Here is an 18,582-nt window from a genome sequence, read left to right as displayed (position 1 = left end):
CGCTCCGCTGCCTGCAGTGGCTGCCTATAGAGTACCAGGTCCATTTCAAGGTGTTAGTTTTGACTTTTAAAGCCTTGCGCAACCTGGGATCAACATACCTGCGGGACTGTCTCTTCCCATGTATGCCCTGGAGGTCGCTTCATTCGGCTTCCCAAGATCTTTTGACCGTCCCCGGCCCAAGTGATGCCCATCTTGCCTTTACCAGGCCCAGGACTTTCTCGGTCCTGGCCCCAATCTGGTGTCATGTCAATCTTTATTGCATTACCAACAAAATGCCATAGCAACCAACAACCAGACAAAAAATAAAATAAAACATTCAATACAACAATAGAATTATATAAATCATGATAAAGTTTAGGCTGAATTATCAATAAAATGTATCCAATGACATCCTAAGAAAACAATTCACAGTAGTAAAAAGGAGAGTAGTTAATATATCTCTTTACTCATTTTTTTATCTATAATGGCAGCCATAAACTTTGCCACTTGAAAGACAAAAGACCTTGTTGTCAATAGGCATGGATTGAATTTCATCCAATTGATTGATAAATTAAGCCTTATCATATCAAATAGTAACTTCGAAGGGGACAAATATGGAGAATTTACTTATTTTAGCCGTAAGGGAGCTAGTGTGATTATCTATTAATTTCCCCATCTTTTTGCAGTAAAATGTTACATTTTGAAGTTGAGTCACTCCCGGAGAGTGACCATCAACCTCTTATATTTTATATTTCAGTTTGGAATCCAGTATGTACCTGTGAGGCAAAGTTCCCTAAAATTGAAATCACAACTAATATTTGATTGAGATTGACAGATGTCCTCCAGAATGAATTACAGCAGGTCCTTTATAGTGACTCACTTTTGGAAATCAAAGAAAAATTATTGACAACAAAGGATCCTGAGATTGTTTTGTCATTCTATGGAGAGCTAATTGAATTGTTAAAACCTTTCTTAGTCAAGAGTGGCAAATTATCAAGTGGGAGATACATTAACAATAGATGGTTTGATAAAGAGTGTATTGACATTAGAAAACAGCTCAGGCATTCTCTTAGGGCATATAAACAAAAGGAAGTAAATTTTTTACCTAAATCTTTTTTTGCTTTTTGTAATAATTATAAGCGTTTAATTAGGAGGAAAAAATTAACTTCAGTATGAGAATCTTGGCAGGAACTTGCCTTGGCCTTAAACCAGAGAGACATTTCAAAGTTCTGGAGAATTCTTGCAGCCACGGTAGGGAGAGTTCGGTTTGAATCAGATTCTTATATTTCCAAACAACAATGGGAAGAACACTTTTTAAAGGTATTCGATGATCAACCCCATGACAGCGTTGCAATTAATTATCCATCCATTTCCTTAGTTTGCCTGAGTGGCCTCCTGTAACTGTGAGTGAAATAAAATCCCTCATTTCCTCAATGAAGAGTAATGAAGCCCCAGGTGAAAATTTGATTCCACCAGATATGCTTAAGACTTTTCAAGACTGGTGGCCACCTGTTTTAGCCACTCTCTTCACTAACTTTGACAGGACTGGCAGATTTCCTAAAGAATGGACCTCCTCTATTGTGGTCCCAATTTATTAGAAAGATGATCGTACCAATGCTGCAAACTATAGGCCAATAAGCTTGTTGGATGTGGTTGGGAAATTGTATGCTAGACATCTTCTATCTAAATTGGAAATATGAGTATCTGAGAATAATTTGATAGTACCACGTCAAATAGGATTCAGACATGATCACTCCATTCTTGACCGCTGTCTATTACTGCAGCATCTTATTAGTAAACTTACAGCTCGTTCTTTCAAAAAATTGTATGTGGCATTTGTGGATCTTAAAGCTGCATTTGATTCGATCTCAAGGGAACCACCTATGGATGAAACTGAGTAATATGAATACTGACCATAGGCTGCTTGAATGTATAAAAGGTATTTATTCAAAACAAGTATGAAGATTCGACTTGGCCCTCATGGTCAATTGTCCAACCCAGTTAAAACAACAAAAGGAGCCCGGCAGGGGTTCATTTTGGCCCCACTTCTTTTTATTTTATACCTAAATGATAAAGTAGACTATCTAGCAGGTCCACAGTTTTTCCCAGTTAAAGTAGGAGGAAAATTTATTTCTACCCTACTTTATGCAGACGACCTGGTAAAATCAGCTTCCTATGGAGATCCGGGCCCTACCTGGCTTGTTAGCCTTTTGTAGGGCCTGTAAAAGGAGGCTGTTCCACCAGCCTTTTGGATGAGGCAGCAGGTATCTATTAGATCGATTGGCTTCCCATCCTATTGTACTTTACTATATATTGGAACTGGTTTTTATTGTAATGTTACTGTGATTTTATTATTACTTATGCTGATGTATTCTGCTCTGAGCCCCCATGGGGGAATGGGCGGAATATAAATAAACTAATAATAATAGATGCTACAGAGGAGAGAGACTAGGAGTTACAGGCAGGCCATTATCTGTGGTGCCAACCCTGTCTTTTTTCTCTCTTGAAGCCAGTTCTCTGCTTCTCATTTAGGCACTGTCAAGCGTGCTTCTTTCTGTAACATAATTGTTTCTTTGACAAAGAGCAGGTCACCAGCTCTCTACTGCTCCCCCCTTATTTACAACCATTGGGCAAGTAATAAATCTATCTGTCCCAAGGATGTTTATGCTACAGCTTGGCTGATACCAGTTTCAAGTTGCCTCTCCCACAGGTTCACACAGACAACTCTTATCTTCTGCTAGAGAAGTGTGAGAATGGGAGATGTTTTTTAATAGCCTAAATTCTTTAGTAATAAAAGAGATAGTGTTTAGTAACCTTTGAACCCGTGACTCAAGTATGCATCTGTATGGTAACCTTTGAAGATATCCTATATAGCAACTGTGTAACCCTGTATACATCATTACTCCCAAGGCTTGTGTCCTTGGTACAGCTTCTGAGTTTCTAATAATAAAACAGCTTTGATTTAAGACAAAAGTCTGCTTATTGAGAAATATCGATGCTTGACAGGCAACAAACAAAAACATTTCTGTGCACCCAGACATTTCGTAAACCTTTAGTTAAACTTTATGTAAAACTCTGTTCCTGTGGTTGTGCTATCCTCTTGTTTTATGTTGTTCTGCACATTGGAGATGTTAATAGTCTCGTGGGCTATCAATAATACATTGGTGTGGGTTTTTTTGATGTTGAGATTAGATTTAGTGAAATATTGTTGACATAGTTTTCTTTTATATTTTCTATTGTTTTATCTTTCAATATTGGCTCCCTAAGGTAGGGCTCTGGAAAGGCAGCATGCAAATATTGGTAGTAAAGGGGCCTATGAAAGCAGGGTGGATTGACTTAAATCTATGACTAAGCTGCATTTTTATTTTTCAGCGCAAAAAGAATGTTTCAGGGTCCCCAAAATGTTCTCTGGAGACCTTTAAAAAGCTTTTTGATGCCACTTCTCTTCTCCTTTTTAGCATTGCTTCAGTGCCACTTTCTGAAATACATGTATGGTGTAGGCAGTTGAAAACCATGTAGCTGTAAGGAGCTTGTGCTGCCATAATATGCGTAGGTTCCAACCCAAATGAAATTAAATGGGCAAATACTTTCCCTCCTCCAGACTATTGCCAAAATGCACCAGAGAGGTAGGTCTTAATGTGTACGTTGCAGAAGTTGAGTTGTCATGGAATGTAACATTTTGTTTTAGGTGAAGACAGAGGACTTGATGCAGTGATTTCAAGCATGTTGTTTCCAGAGCTTTAATATAAAGTTAGAGTCCAATGGCACATTTAAGACCCACAAAGTGTTGTTCTGGGTGTGAGCTTTCATGTGCAGGCACACTTCCTCAGACAAACTGGGATGAAATTTACCAGTCTATACATGTAAGGCAGAGGTTGAACAGCAAATTAGCATACAAGCATATGGTATAATGAAATGTTTTAACAGATGCAAACAGGAATAACAAGCTAAGTTTATAAGATTTAATTATCAGGGAAAACAGTGAGGCAAATAAAGATGCCAGAACTGGTGATAGATGTGTAAATGTATCATGCTATAACCTGTTAGGTTTCAACTGGGGGGGGGGGGGGCAACATCACAAGGACATAAATATGTTAGAACTGGAGACTGATGTGTCCTTGATTGTGAGTTTGTCGTTAGGTTTCTTAATTGTAAAGAGTAAAAAATTTAGAGTCTGTTGTCATGCTCCATTGGTCTCCTCTGAAGCATGGGCTAAACAAACATTTTTTTTTCTTAGAGGTGTTTTGTTCTGTCAGAGGGACCTGATGCATTGCATAGTATTACAATACATGAATTCCAAAAAAAAATAAATACATTAGGATACAGTGGATGTATGCTCTATTTGGTGGAAATGGGTTTAGCATATGTAGTGAGATTTTAAAAAAAACAATATCCCTGTAGAGTCCTGGGGAGATGTTTGTTCCAAGCATTGTAATAATTTCTAATTCACCAATTTCCCTTTCTATTCTTTTCCTTTGTGATAAAAAGCTACTCTTTATAATTGAGAAACCTAATGACAGACTCTCACAATCAAGGATACATCAGTCTCCAGTTCTAACATATTTATGTCCTTGTGATGTTGCCCCCCCCCCCCAGTTGATACCTATCAGGTGATAGTGTATGATGGCTCTTAACACTCTATAATTGATACATTTACACATTGGACTATAACTTTGTTCTGTTGTGACTACCCACATGGATAGATCTTTAATGTTTAGAGAAAAAATGCATATTAATCAGTTGCTGTAACAATTAGCTACTAGATTATACCATCCAGGGGGATAATATAAGATCTCTTTCATGCAATCCATATATCTTTTGCATTAGATAACTGAATCCTTACTTAGGAGAGCAGTTAGGGATGTTTTGCTTACCACTGAAGACTTAGGTATCTAGACCTTTCCCATAGCACAGGCTGGTTGGAAGTGGACTCAGCACATTGTGAAATAAATGTGCATGATATTTGGATGCTACTTAAAATATTAATAATTTGTGCCATAATTACAATATGTGACCTATTATGTGATGTTTTATTCATAATACTTGACCTGCTTTTGCATGTGGTGGTTGATTTTAGAGAGACAGACTCTAAGTAAATCATGTGTTTGATTACTTTTTGTCATTTTGTATGCCCCATTTATATCTTACACTCTGTAGAAGTCTCAAAAACGCTTCCACTGGACAATATTTTAAAATCACATGAAAATCAAATAAGAACTATCTTGAGCCCAGCAATAGAATCCGTATCAAACTAAACACTGAGGTAATATTTGAGATTGAGCAGCATAGTTATTGTATGAAATCAAAGATAGAGAACAGACAAATAAAAATCCAGCTTTGCCAAAAGCTTGGAGAAGGGAGAAACATGGTCAACCAGCTTGGGTGCTAGATTGCTGTGGGAAGGGAGTTCATAGTCAAGGAACCAAAAACTATGAAGGCCCAGTCCCTGGAGTATGTACCAAGGATTTTTCTTTTGTAAGATTTTGCTCATTATTGTAAGTTTAGTACAGAAGAGTATCTGTGTTGTTTCAGTTAGAACGCAGTAGCACCTTAACCAGCAAAATCGGCATGAATTCTTTCACTCAAACCTGATTGAGAATTTCAGTATGTGATTAAATTGATTAAATTGGCTTATTTTCTCATCTATTAACTCTAGTTTTGAGAAAAGTTTTGTGGCTCTAGATCAAAGCTTTGATATCTTATTCTTGTAGCTGAAACTAATTTGTTTCTTTCACTGAACAAGATATTTTCTTTTCAGACATTCTTCCCTCTCTGTTTTTAGTACTATTTTGGGAAGCTTGTTTTCTTGTAAATCAGAACTGTATATATATGCACACACACCATTCAAGCACAGACTTAGCTACAGTATTTTAACTATTACTGCTGAAGAGAATAACCTCAGACCATGGTTACATTGCTAAAAGCTTACTTTTATAGAAAATGGCATATTTTGAAATCAGATTTTGTCTTAGCTGCTTCAGTTATTTCATTTTTGGACAGTGACTCTAACACAGTTCCTGCTGGAACTTTTTCAGGTACCATTAATGGAAGTTTGCATTATTCCATCTACTAAGTATCAAGCTGTTAGACTGAAGTGATCCTGGTGCGAAGAGGTAATATTTATCCTGACTCCATCTGCAGCCTGCCACGCACAACACCTGCTTTTAATCAGGGCAAAGAAGCCTTATTGAGTTCTGTGTGCACATCTGAGATTCTATTCACAATATGTCCATTGGGGCTGAAGTCTCAGTACAGCTCACATGTCTCTGGAAATAATGATTGGCTGAATCCATCAAAAAGGCTTATTTGGCATCATAATTTGCCATTATAGAGTGTGAGTGTGTGTGTATGTGTGTGCGTGCACATGTCTAATGTTTCAGATAGCTCTAGGTTTTTAACCCCTTATGTACAAATCTAAGCATGGCACCTCCAACAGTTTGTGTGGTTAACATTTGAGGAAATACATATGCACATATATGCACCTCTTGGGGAGTTCGTTGGCCCAGAAGAACCCTAATCAAGTCCACTTGGTCACTGAAGCAGAACCCTATCTAGAGATTCTAAAAATGTGTTTTTTCCCCAAGGACTTTTCCCAATTTGTGCATCAAAAAAAAAGGGATATTTGGAGGGACTCTAAAAAAAAAACCCCACCCTGTGAAATCTTTTAGAATTAATGAAATGGTTCTTAAAATGAATTTTTTTCTCATTCAAAATGTATAAATTCCTCAGAGCTAGTATATTTTTTAAGATCTGTAGTGGAAAACTTGGGGGATTTGAGGGGAGGCTTCAAAGAAACATTTTCTATCATTTGGTGAAATAAAAGGCAAGGTTTTATTCAAAATGTGTAGTATGCATTTTAAAGATAATATACAGACTTAAATAATAATAATTCCTATGTATCCTGTGTTTAAATGTAAATTTATTATTTACATTATTATAGTTCAGTTATTTACATTATTATAATTTTCAAGATTAAGAGTTTAACCATGTCAAAATATGCTGGTAGCCCAACCCACTGTGAACATAAGAACATAAGAGAAGCCATGTTGGATCAGGCCAACGGCCCATCCAGTCCAACACTCTGTGTCACACAGTGGCAAAAAAAAAATTATATATACACACACACTGTGGCTAATAGCCACTGATGGACCTGTGCTCCATATTTTTATCTAAAGCCATCTTGAAGGTGGCTATACTTGTGGCCGCCACCACCTCCTGTGGCAGTGAATTCCACATGTTAATCACTGTGATTATATGAGAATGTTTTCTCCAAATAATACACTTTCATGTGTTTCCTACAGTATTTGTTTTTTACTTTCGACTGTTATTGTTCCCCTCCCTCTCAGATAGCAGAAAGTAAGATAGTTATGCAATGGTAGCATAGGGTGTGTACCCATGTACAACTCTTAAACTTGTAATTTTTCTTTTATAAAACAATGGCATTTATATTTTTCAATTGCATACATGTCCCGAATAGTACTGTTGTACATGATGACTTATAAGTGATGTATTTTATTTTGTTTTACATACATGTATGTAATATACATACATGTATGTAATATCTTGTTAAATATTTCCTGAGCATTTGCCATGCAAACATTGTGCTATAATCCTATTTTTAATAGTAGTTGTTTGAGTGGCTGGCACTAAAAGGGTTAAAGATATCCCTAATTGTTCCACAGCTGTTTAGTATTTATTTATTTTATTAAAACATTTATACCTGGCCTTTCCTCAAGGCAGCTTACAATGCTAAAACATCCCCAACTAAAACCAAGCATAAAATAACAAGCTCCCAAGCCCCACCATAAAAGATGCTTGCTATTCATATCCCCTCAAAACCCTGACAAACAGGCAGGCCTTGCAGTGTCTCCTGAAGATCTCCAAGGATTGTTGCAGATTTTTTGTGGTAAATTAGAGTTACATTTTGTTTCAAATATGTCACTTTTAATTTCCCCCTTTGAGCCATTATTAATAGGCTTTGACATTTTGTGAATATGTATATGCATGCAGGAACAGCAGAGCATGATGGGTTTTGTTTTGTTTTTTTTGCAAAAGGGTGGTATTTGTATTATGTAGATATAAACAGCTGCTGTAAACAAAAAAATATAAATACATTCAGTTTATGCTTGATTAACCTCGGGTACTGTGCTAATGATGTCTATGCTTTGATATATGTGAAAGATCATGTTTCTTTGTTGATGAGTTCGTACACTTTGTTCAGTTCTACATGAGACTCCTGGCCTGGAAAAAAATGATTCAAATATATGTGGATGATTTATTAAATAGACGTGGGAAAGATAATTGGTTAAACGAACATATTCTCTTAAATGGGAGAACTGAATTTAATGGATTTAGGGATTGCATTATATATATTTTACTTCTCAAGGCCTTTAAAACCTGTCTTATTGAATTTCCCCCCATTTGAACCAATCTCACCTTTGCCAGATTTATGGATGGGGTCTTATGAAAGCGCAGCATACAATATCAGTCCATTTTTGAGCTCGGTGTAAACTGTATTCAGATGTGTTTTGCTGTCCACTTGATTCCCAAACAAGGTTCGCTATTCTTTCTGTCTATGCCTGTGTCTAGCTGGACCCTAAAACTCCCTTTCATTTTTCTGTTATTTGCGCTGGACTCGCTTTGACTTAAGCATCTTCCACTTAAAGTTTTCTGGACTGTTTCCTCTGGTGCTTTGTCCCATGCCAAAATACAGCAAGCCAAACTTTTAGATGGGGAAAAAATGGAAATGTAGGGGAAAATGGAAATTTATGTAGCACTTACTATGCCATCACATTTAAACTAATGTTGCTGCTTTAACAATATAAAACAAAACATTTATAGCTTAGCATATACAATTGCAATAGTTGATATACTTAAGGAATTAAAAAATTATAAACACCTTAATCTTCTACAAGCAAAATGGCAAATATACCCATACTTGAGAGAAAACTGCAAGCTGATGCTACCTTTCCACAGGTACAGGTGGTAAATAGCATAAAATATATTATCAAACTATAACAATGAGGATCCTCTTATTTTGAATTCACAATAAACTGAAACTCTGAGTTTCAGTAATATGTGTACAGCTAGATGTAGTTTCTGTTCTGTGAAGAAATAAAATTGTAAAATCAAGGATGTTAGCTTAAATTAAAACTGTTACTCATTCAACTTTAACTGCCTTTCAGACTATGCATAATTTTTTTTCATTTATTACATAGTAACTTTCTTGCAGTTGGTGGTAATGCATCTGTTACAAACATTAAATGCTTTGGATTAATAATATTTCATCACAACTCGGGTATTTTACTCTTGCTGATGGCCTCTAAAGACAAATAGATAAAATACATCTGTTCTATTGCTGAGCAGGTTGAATGGGGTTGTTGGGTCATTGATACAGGTTTGTGACAGTCCAGCATCCATCGTACCTTTTCATTGTTACAACTTCAGGATGCCTGCACTTGCAGTAAATGTTGCCAACTATCTTGTAGTGGAAATAAGACCCATCACTGGTTTGTCCCATCCTTAGATTTGCTGGTATCAGATGGCATTGCATCACCGTGTTGTGACAGTTGCATAATGATTTCCCATCATGGGGGATGGATTCATTTTGCAAATGTAAAGGGCTGAATTCTCAAGGCAGTGGGCAAGACAGATTTCTGTGGTAACTGCGTAGAAAGCATCCTGTGGTGACCTGATCTTAACAAGCAATTACTTTGATCATCACTGGAAGTTCATGTCCCCTAACAATCACACTGCAAGTTTATATTATATGTAAGAAAAGAGACATAAGTAACTCATTCTGAGGAAATGTTTGAATGTATGAAAGCATATGTATGTATGTTATATTAGTGTTTAATTTATTGGCCCTGATGATTTAATCTCTAAATAGAGCTAAATTTGCCGTGTTGTTGACTGCTTAGTACCTTCAGCAGTGTTAACAGTTGAAAGTCGGCACATGAAAAACCATTTTTTCTTTAAGATTTATCTGCCACCTCTCCAAAGACCTACATTAAAAAACAACAACACCTTGATGTGTTTGCATTCTTGGTAATGTTCTGATTTACACTGTGTAAATTCTCTGTGAGTCTCAGTGAGAAAAGTGGCCTATAAAAATAAAGAAATGGATCACAAAAAGTTTGCGAATGATAGTGATGAGCCATTTGGTCTGCATTTAAGACATATTGCATCACTTATCTCTTTTCCCCTGTTTTAAAACTACAATTTAAGACTAGTCTTCAGTATGCCAAGTTGCAGCCACCGGAATGACCCTGCAGGGCCTGAATAGCGGCAGGATGCCTCTGATGGCTGGGCTGGAAGTGACATGCCACCACTGGGAGAACAACTGGAGAAGGGTAGGGGCTGGATTGGAAGCAGGAAAATGGACTGGAGATGCAGACAGCAGCTGCAGACCCTGGAAGGCTGGGCAAAGGCACCAGGAGCGCAACTGATGGCAGGGGTGTGCAAGATGCCTTGGTGAGGCCTGTGCCTGGGGCAGCAGGCTGGGCAGAGCTGACCTCAGGGCTGGCAGACGTGGGAGGATGGAGGAAGGTAGGAGACTCTGGAGCAAAGGTCAGGACCTGTGCTTAAAAAGGCAATGGCAAGGGGCATAAAAAACCACAAGGATCAGGAAGTAGGGGCCCAGGTCCAGTGTGGACTGAATGGAGGTGGGTAAGGAACTCCAGAACGACCTGGTATGTGAGGAGTGAACAGTAAATGGGAGTCAGGGAATGGACTACACAGCATGGGAAGGAATGGAGAGCTAGGGTGAGTGGATGCTGGGGCTGTTCACTTCTATTCTAAAATTTGACTGTTAAGCCAGGTGGCCAAGCAGGAACTTGAGAGGGAATCCCTTGTCCCCTGAGAAGAGGGTCCCTGGTCTGAGGTTTCAGCGAGGAATGGCACAAATAATATAGTATTCATTGTGATAGTAATTCTTCAAAATTTATGTCATTTTTAGATTCTGGTACTTAGAAATATTTGTAACTTTATATAAAGTGCCTTGATGATGGAAAAGATTTACTACAGTTTTTCTTCTTCACAAGTATGTAACATGTTATATTCTTCCATTGCTTTATCGTGTCATTATGCATCAACCAAATATAATGATTATTCCTTAGTAGCTATTCTTCTGTGGTCTGCTTCTCATATTGTGTTGTGGGAAATGTCACAAAGGAAGAATGTGATGTAATCTTGCCCAATAGAATATCAGTCATCTCAGAGATTGCTTAAAATTTCCAGCAGACCTCAATCATGTGTAATCCTGCATCATGCATTTTGGTTGGGTAAAATGGTTAGCAGGCAATATTTTCTAATTCATAGCAAAAACGTGTTACAAGATTTCCAGAAAGAAACTGTTCTTTGCTAAAATGAATGAAAGAGTATGTTTGAGAGACAAGCTGCAGTGATGGAATGTGTCTCCAATCAGATGTACATCCCTTTTAAATGGAGGGATTGAATCTGCCTTGACTGGTTTATTTTTTAAAAAATAATTTATCTCTAATCTGAAAGGGGCAGCAAATGTAATAATGAAGCAGGAATAATTCTATATTCACAAATTTCCATATTTGTAAATACAAGATTTTGTTTTTGGAGATGTGGGGGAGCTATGTGGCACAACATGGGTAGACAATAGGTTGGAATGCATTTAATAAATTCGCTGGTTCTCATTGTTGTGTTGAGTTGGACATCCAGTTTGTGGATATGTGGGTTGTTGAGCCACACTGAAGCACCATATTCTACAGTACTATTCAGCAACCCCAAAGCTGAGCATCTAAGTGCTTTGATGCACTGGAATCTGCACATGAAGCCAGCAGTATGACATCATAAGACTTACCTAAAGAGGCATTGCCATGACCTTCCCAAACCCTGTAACATTACTATCACACTGGCTATACAAGTGGAGACGGTTTATGAGTGACTGTTTAGGGCAAGATTGCATAGCAAAGCAGGGGAGGAACTTCTGCTGGCTTAGTTTGTATAAATTGTGATGTGACTTTGGGATCCCCCTCCCCCTCAGGATTCCTTTGTTGATGTGGGTCAGAGAATCAGATAATGCTAGGTTACTTGTAAGAACGTTTTCATATGATATATGATTCTTTTTCAAGCCCCATGCACAAGGTCTCTTAAAAGCTCAGATGATCTTGTACAAATGAGGTTTTCATTAGTGGAGTGGCCCAGGGTGATATTAAATGTGTCTCAAGATCTTTATATTTCATACGTAGTAATACTGTTTTGCTGTGTTCGTTCTATGTCACAGTGGCTAAGGGCACTTGTCCTTCAGTGATTGTGGGATCTTGCTGTATACAACCCTTCATGTTCTCAGTAGTAAATTTTTCTTGAAAGGATTTATAGCTAAATACATTGAGAGCTAAACTCTTGAGTAAGAGCCTTACTAACTTAATAAGGAGGGCTTTAAACGTAATTGTATGGGGGAGTGAAGCAATGATTCAAAGCCTAATATGATGCCAGTAGCTGGAGATAAGAATGCTAAAGTTTTGCAGGGAGTGGCATGTACTCTAGGTAACATTAACTCATAGGAAATGAAAACCTCAGGGTGCATAAAACATGGATTCCAGTGTCTCTACACTAATGCACAGAGTATGGGAAACAAGCAGGAAGAACTGAAAGTCCTAATACAGGTAGGGGACAATGATCTAATAGGCATTACTTAAATTTGATGGGATGACACTCACAGTTGGAATATTAGGATAGAGGGGTACAACTTATTTAAAAGGGACAGACAAATAATAATAAGATATTGGATTTATATCCCGCCCTCCATTCTGAAGAGTCTCAGAGCGGCTCACAATCTCCTTTACCTTCCTCCCCCACAATAAACACCCTGTGAGGTGGGTGGGGCTGGAGAGGGCTCTCACAGCAGCTGCCCTTTCAAGGACAACCTCTGCCACAGCTATGGCTGACCCAAGGCCATTCCAGCAGGTGCAAGTGGAGGAGTGGGGAATCAAACCTGGTTCTCCCAGATAAGAGTCCGCACACTTAACCACTACACCAAACTGGCTCTCCACTAAGGGTTCCTCATCCTCTTGGAGTGGAATGACAAGTGGAGTGCCTCAAGAAGCTGTTCTGAGACCTGTTTTGTTCAGTATCTTCATAAATGATTTGGATGAGGAAATAGAGGGAACACAATAAGGAAGGGTGGAGGTGTAGCATTATATGTGAAGGAGGTATATACTTGTGAGGAAATAAGTGTATCTGAGCATGGCAGTTCAGTTGAGAGTCTCTGGGTAAAAATAAAAGGAGTAAGAAATAACAGTGATATTATGGTGGGGATATACTATAAACCACCAAGCCAGGCAGAGGAGATACTCCTACAACAGATTGTGAAGTTCTCAGAGAGAAGGGACGCAGTGGTCATGGGAGATTTCAATTACCTGGACATCTGTTGGAAGTCCAACTCTGCTAAAAATGAAAGGTCAAATAAATTCTGGACTTCTTTTACTGACATAAGAACATAAGAGAAATCATGTTGGATCAGGCAAATGGCCCATCCAGTCTGTAACTGGTTGAGAGATCACACCCAAAGTGCTTGTGAATGGTTCCTAATCCTCTTGGTGTGGAGTGACAAGTGGAGTGCCTCAAGAATCTGTTCTGAGACCTGTTTTGTTCAGTATCTTCATAAATGATTTGGATGAAGGAATAGAGGGAACACATTAAATTTGCAGACGATACTGAATTGGGAGGGGTCACAAATACAGTAGACGACAGAGACAGGATGATCTCGACAGGCTGGGAAACTGAGCTAAAACAAATAAAATGAATTTTTATGGGGATAAATGTAAAATTCTATATTTATGCAGGAAAAATCCAATGCATCATTATAGAATAGGGAAGACTTGTCTCAGCAGTACTATGTCCAAAAAGGATCTAGGGGTTTTAGTGGACTGTACACTGAACATGATTAAGCAGTGTGATGTGGTGGCTTAAAAGGCAAATGAAATTTTGGGCTGTATCAACATAGTGTCCAAATCAAGTGGAGTGAAAGCTTTACTCTGCTCTGGTTACACCTCACCTAGAATATTGTGTTCAGTTGTGTTCAGTTGTGGACACCACATTTTATCAAGGATACAGACAAGCTGGAATTGAAAACAAATCAGCCAGTATCATAATGCCTCTGTATAAATCGATGGTGCGGTCTCATTTGGAGTACTGTGTGCAGTTCTGGTCGCCGCACCTCAAAAAGGATATTATAGCATTGGAGAAAGTTCAGAAAAGGGCAACTAAAATGATTAAAGGGCTGGAACACCTTCCCTATGAAGAAAGGTTGAAACGCTTAGGGCTCTTTAGCTTGGAGAAACGTCGACTGAGGGGTGACATGATAGAAGTTTACAAGTTAATGCATGGGATGGAGAAAGTAGAGAAAGAAGTACTTTTCTCCCTTTCTCACAATACAAGAACTCGTGGGCATTCGATGAAATTGCTGAGCAGACAGGTTAAAACGGATAAAAGGAAGTACTTTTTCACCCAAAGGGTGATTAACATGTGGAATTCACTGCCACAGGAGGTGGTGGCGTCCACAAGCATAGCCACCTTCAAGAAGGGGTTAGATAAAAATATGGAGCAGAGGTCCATCAGTGGCTATTAGCCACAGTGTGTGTGCGTGTGTGTGTGTGTGTGTATATATATATATATATATATATATATATATATATATATATATATATATATATATATATATATATATATATATATATATTTGGCCGCTGTGTGACACAGAATGTTGGACTGGATGGGCCATTGGCCTGATCTAACATGGCTTCTCTTATGTTCTTATGTTCTTATGTGTCTAGAGGAGGGCAATGAGGATGGTGAGGGGTCTGGAAACCAAGTCCTATGATAAAAGGTTGTTTCTCAATATTAGTACTGTATACACAGATTTCTAGGGTTTTTCACATTATTTATTACATGTCCTTTTTAACTTCAGGAAGCAGAGACTGAATTTAGGCATACAGAGCAGATACTCTACCATTGAGCCATAACCTATTTTGGCCATGGGATCTGGTTTTAGGACTATCCTAGAAGAATTCCTGCATGAGAATGTATTAATAAGGAATTAATAAGGATTTGTCAGTTGACCAGCAAAGTAATAAATATAGCCAACCATTTTAGAAAGGTAATTTAGTAAGCTCTATCAAGGCAACTGACATAAGTTAAGGACAGGAAAGCATGCAAGCTAATGTATAAATTAATGCAATTCCGAAATATTGTAAGCAATTATTATTTACAACTATGCCTGTTACACAAATATGAATAGTAGTAAAGAGATTGAGTAGTTATTCTTTAATCAGCCAAAATAGTTACCAGTCTTGTGTAATTGAAATTAAACAATACACACATGGAAACAATAAAATATGAATAATTTTGGCTGTCAGTTGTTGCTACTCTGACTCCTGTGAGTCAACTGAACAAGGCTATTATATGATGCAGTTAAAAAGGCAGGTTCTTACTTATGCATACTCATTAATGGCTGTATGGAATATTTGGTCTTGTTGTCAAGTGAATCATTGTGCCCCTGCCCAAGCGTGGATTCTATGGTTTAGAAGTTATGTTGTCCTGTAGCAGTGTTACTTCTTCTTATAAGCAATGTTATTCTAGGACAGAATTGTGAAATTGCATGTCTGAAGAGACTTCAACTCCTATAACTATGCCTAGCACAGAGTGAACATCACTATCTGCAATGTACATGTGCAGTGAAAGATCGTTTGGGTGACTGGCATGACTAGTCCCTGGAAATCAGAGGCCGGAGCAATCCTCTGGTTCACTTGAAAGTCAGCTGTTCTTGTTTTAGAAATTAGTGGTAACAAAGATGTATGGTATTATCATGGAGGGCACTGACTGCAATGTTTATATTAATTGACTGTGTTTGAAGAAGGGATTAAAAAAATTCTTATCTGAACATATGCAGTTTCCACATATTGTCAAGATGTTGAGACTTCATTATCTACTCTGACTTGCAGTGTTCTCTGAGGTCTTGGGTAGAAGACTTTCCTACTCCTGCTAGCTAAGATCCTTTACTAGAGCTTGTACATGTGACATTTGTGCTGTTGAACTGAACTCTGAGGCTCTCTGCTTTCCTTAGGGAATAAAAACGGTGGCCTGTTTCTCTGCAGTGGCAAAAAGGTGGTAAACCTGTGTATTTAATGTACCACTTCAGATAGCAGATGGAGGTTTACCTGATGGAGGACTGTCCCATAAAAAAATTGCATAATAGAAAATTATGTCAGGAAGAAGGTGAGACTTAGCTTTATATGGAGGAATATTGAATTATGAGCTCCTGCTTGCAGTCTGATCTGGCATATGATCCATGTGCAGGTTTTACCACCTCTTCTGCTATTTATGAGAACAAGGTTAATGGTTCATTAGCTGTCCATTTCAAAACACCAAATGGCTGTATTTTGGTTTTAATGTTTCAGAATGAAAAAAGCAAAGTCCAGATGTTGACTGGCATTCCTTTGGATGATGCCAATTCAGTTCCTGAATTAAGACATTATAGAGGATTTATAGGGTTGTAAAAATACACTAAAGCAATTTCAGTTTTCTTTCCACCCAACTCCTGCCATCTTTTTAATTTATATTTTACATACCATAAAAAAGTACCTGAGCAGAGCTAGTTCTGGAAAGTGTAATCTAGGTAGGAGTTTAAAACAGAAAGGAACAGATCCAGGAGGGAGAGTCATGATTTTAAAATAAAACAAAAATGACATTACCAGAAATAGGCTCTGCTGCCAAAATCAACCAGTTTTGTTCTAAAAGGAGAAAGCTACAGACAGATTCAGCAAGCATGAAAAGCATGTGAAAAATGCAGCTTAATAGCAGTAGTGTTATAATAATGTTTTGTTTTGTTCTGTGTGGGATGGGTGCCAAATTAATACATCCGGTAGCGATTAACAGTATTCATCTGCATGAAAAAGATTGTAAATTTGGATTTGGAAACCGTAACACATGGTGCAACAGTTTCTTTCTTTCTTTTTCCCCCATAGCTTCCTTGTTTGCCAGTAGATCTGTGTTCATGGTTTCTTCCCTCTTCCCTATTAACTTGGTGTTTTTATTGTTCAGATACTGAGCCGTCCTTGTAACAGGGAGTAATAGTTGAAGTAAGTTTTATGTGCCACTGCCCCTTTTAAGACTGAACCATGTGGCATTCTGGGAAAATGGAGATGGCGTTAGCAGACTTCAGCATTTGAAGTGGGCTGTAACATCCTCATATCACCTGTTAGTTTTTGTAGTATTTTAACATTTTTTTATGCCTGCAATATGCTAAAGGTGTACAGAATTCGGCCCATCTCCGGCCACGCTGCAACAGCGGCCAAAGGCTGGGGGGCCGCGTTAGCCTCCTTGTTGGAGGAGGAGGCTGATCCGGCTTCCCGGGCATCCGGGACTTTCTTGAGGATGGAGCATCAGGACTATAAGATTCCTGACCCCGCCCTGAGCCATGCAGTTCTTTGTGGCTCGCAGCCCACCCACCCACCTGGCAGCAGTACAGGTTTAACCAGTCGCCTTCTTAGGGGCCAGGTTGGAATTTTTTCACTCTCATCTGATTGGCTTGTGGTGAGGTGTTTTTTGCCTACCTTGTACTGCTTGTTAGAGAGGGAACAGATGGTAGTAGTTTGTTAATTGTTGGCAGAATGAGCAAGGGGTTACGGAAGCCCAGGTGAGCACCCAGGGCACCGCACCAGTTGAGTGCAGGTGATCAGCATGAGCGGCAGATGGGCTCCATGGCTCAATGTTGCATAATGCCGATTGTGTGATGCCTACCTACAAGACTGGCTCTTCTTGGGTGATTATGCCAGTGCGGGGTAGGATGATCTTGCCTGGCTGGCCTGCCATGAGCCAAATTTGTGGCTCATGACAGGGGCAGGGTGGCTCACTCACACCTGGACAAGAAAGGGTCAGGAGATGACCCCGGAGCTTGTCCAGCTTCTGGTACCCCTTCCCGTTCCAGTTACATTAAAGTTATGTTCAATAAAGTGGCCCACTTTACCAAACATACTGTGTCAGCCTCTTCATTACGACTTGGAGGGCAACACATAGCTGCCTATAATACAGATTTTTTTTTTATATATTAAGCAGTATTTCTGAGCAGTGCAGTTTCAACATTTATAGGGCCAAACCTCTTAATTATTTGCATATGGTGTTACTTTATTACTGTTATATTTGTTGGTTTTGACAATAATGGCAGTTAATAATACTGAATTTTGGGATGGAGCACACAATTACAATCAGTGTCCTGTAAAGCTTGCCTTTTAAAATGCCTTTTAAAGCTTTACACTGTATGTTTTGGGAGACAGAAAAGGATCTGTACTTATAATTTTCTGTTTTTCTTTTGTGTTTCTGTTCCAGAGTAAGGAGATTGGTCTGCAGATGCATGAAGAACTCCTGAAGGTCACTAATGAGCTTTACACTGTAAGTAATGTGACACTGGCAGTTACAATGCAGAGGACTAGAATAAAATTCACTAGATTTTTTAAAAAGTAATGTAGATTGATTAGTATGTCAGACCTCTCAGACTGAGCAAGCTCTGTCTTCTGAGTGTCTAAGAGTGTTCCACATTTTTTAAAAAATTTGGATTTATTTCATTTTTCTAGA

General features: G+C 38.5%; 1 protein-coding gene across 2 annotated transcripts in view; it reads left to right on the top strand.

The window, feature by feature from the left end:
- Window positions 1-18,582, top strand: part of SRGAP3 (SLIT-ROBO Rho GTPase activating protein 3) — a 303,414-nt gene that overhangs the window by 178,936 nt on the left and 105,896 nt on the right. For both annotated transcript variants that reach the window (XM_060239606.1, XM_060239607.1), the window contains exon 4: window positions 18,337-18,399. In XM_060239606.1, the coding sequence (XP_060095589.1) occupies window positions 18,337-18,399 (63 nt within the window). The remainder of the gene's footprint in view (window positions 1-18,336; window positions 18,400-18,582) is intronic.

The sequence above is a fragment of the Heteronotia binoei genome, chromosome 5 (assembly GCF_032191835.1).
Source record: "Heteronotia binoei isolate CCM8104 ecotype False Entrance Well chromosome 5, APGP_CSIRO_Hbin_v1, whole genome shotgun sequence".
NCBI classification, from domain to species: Eukaryota; Metazoa; Chordata; class Lepidosauria; order Squamata; family Gekkonidae; genus Heteronotia; species Heteronotia binoei.
The sequence above is the reverse complement of the archived record's forward strand: the minus strand, read 5'-3'. Positions and strand labels throughout refer to the sequence as shown.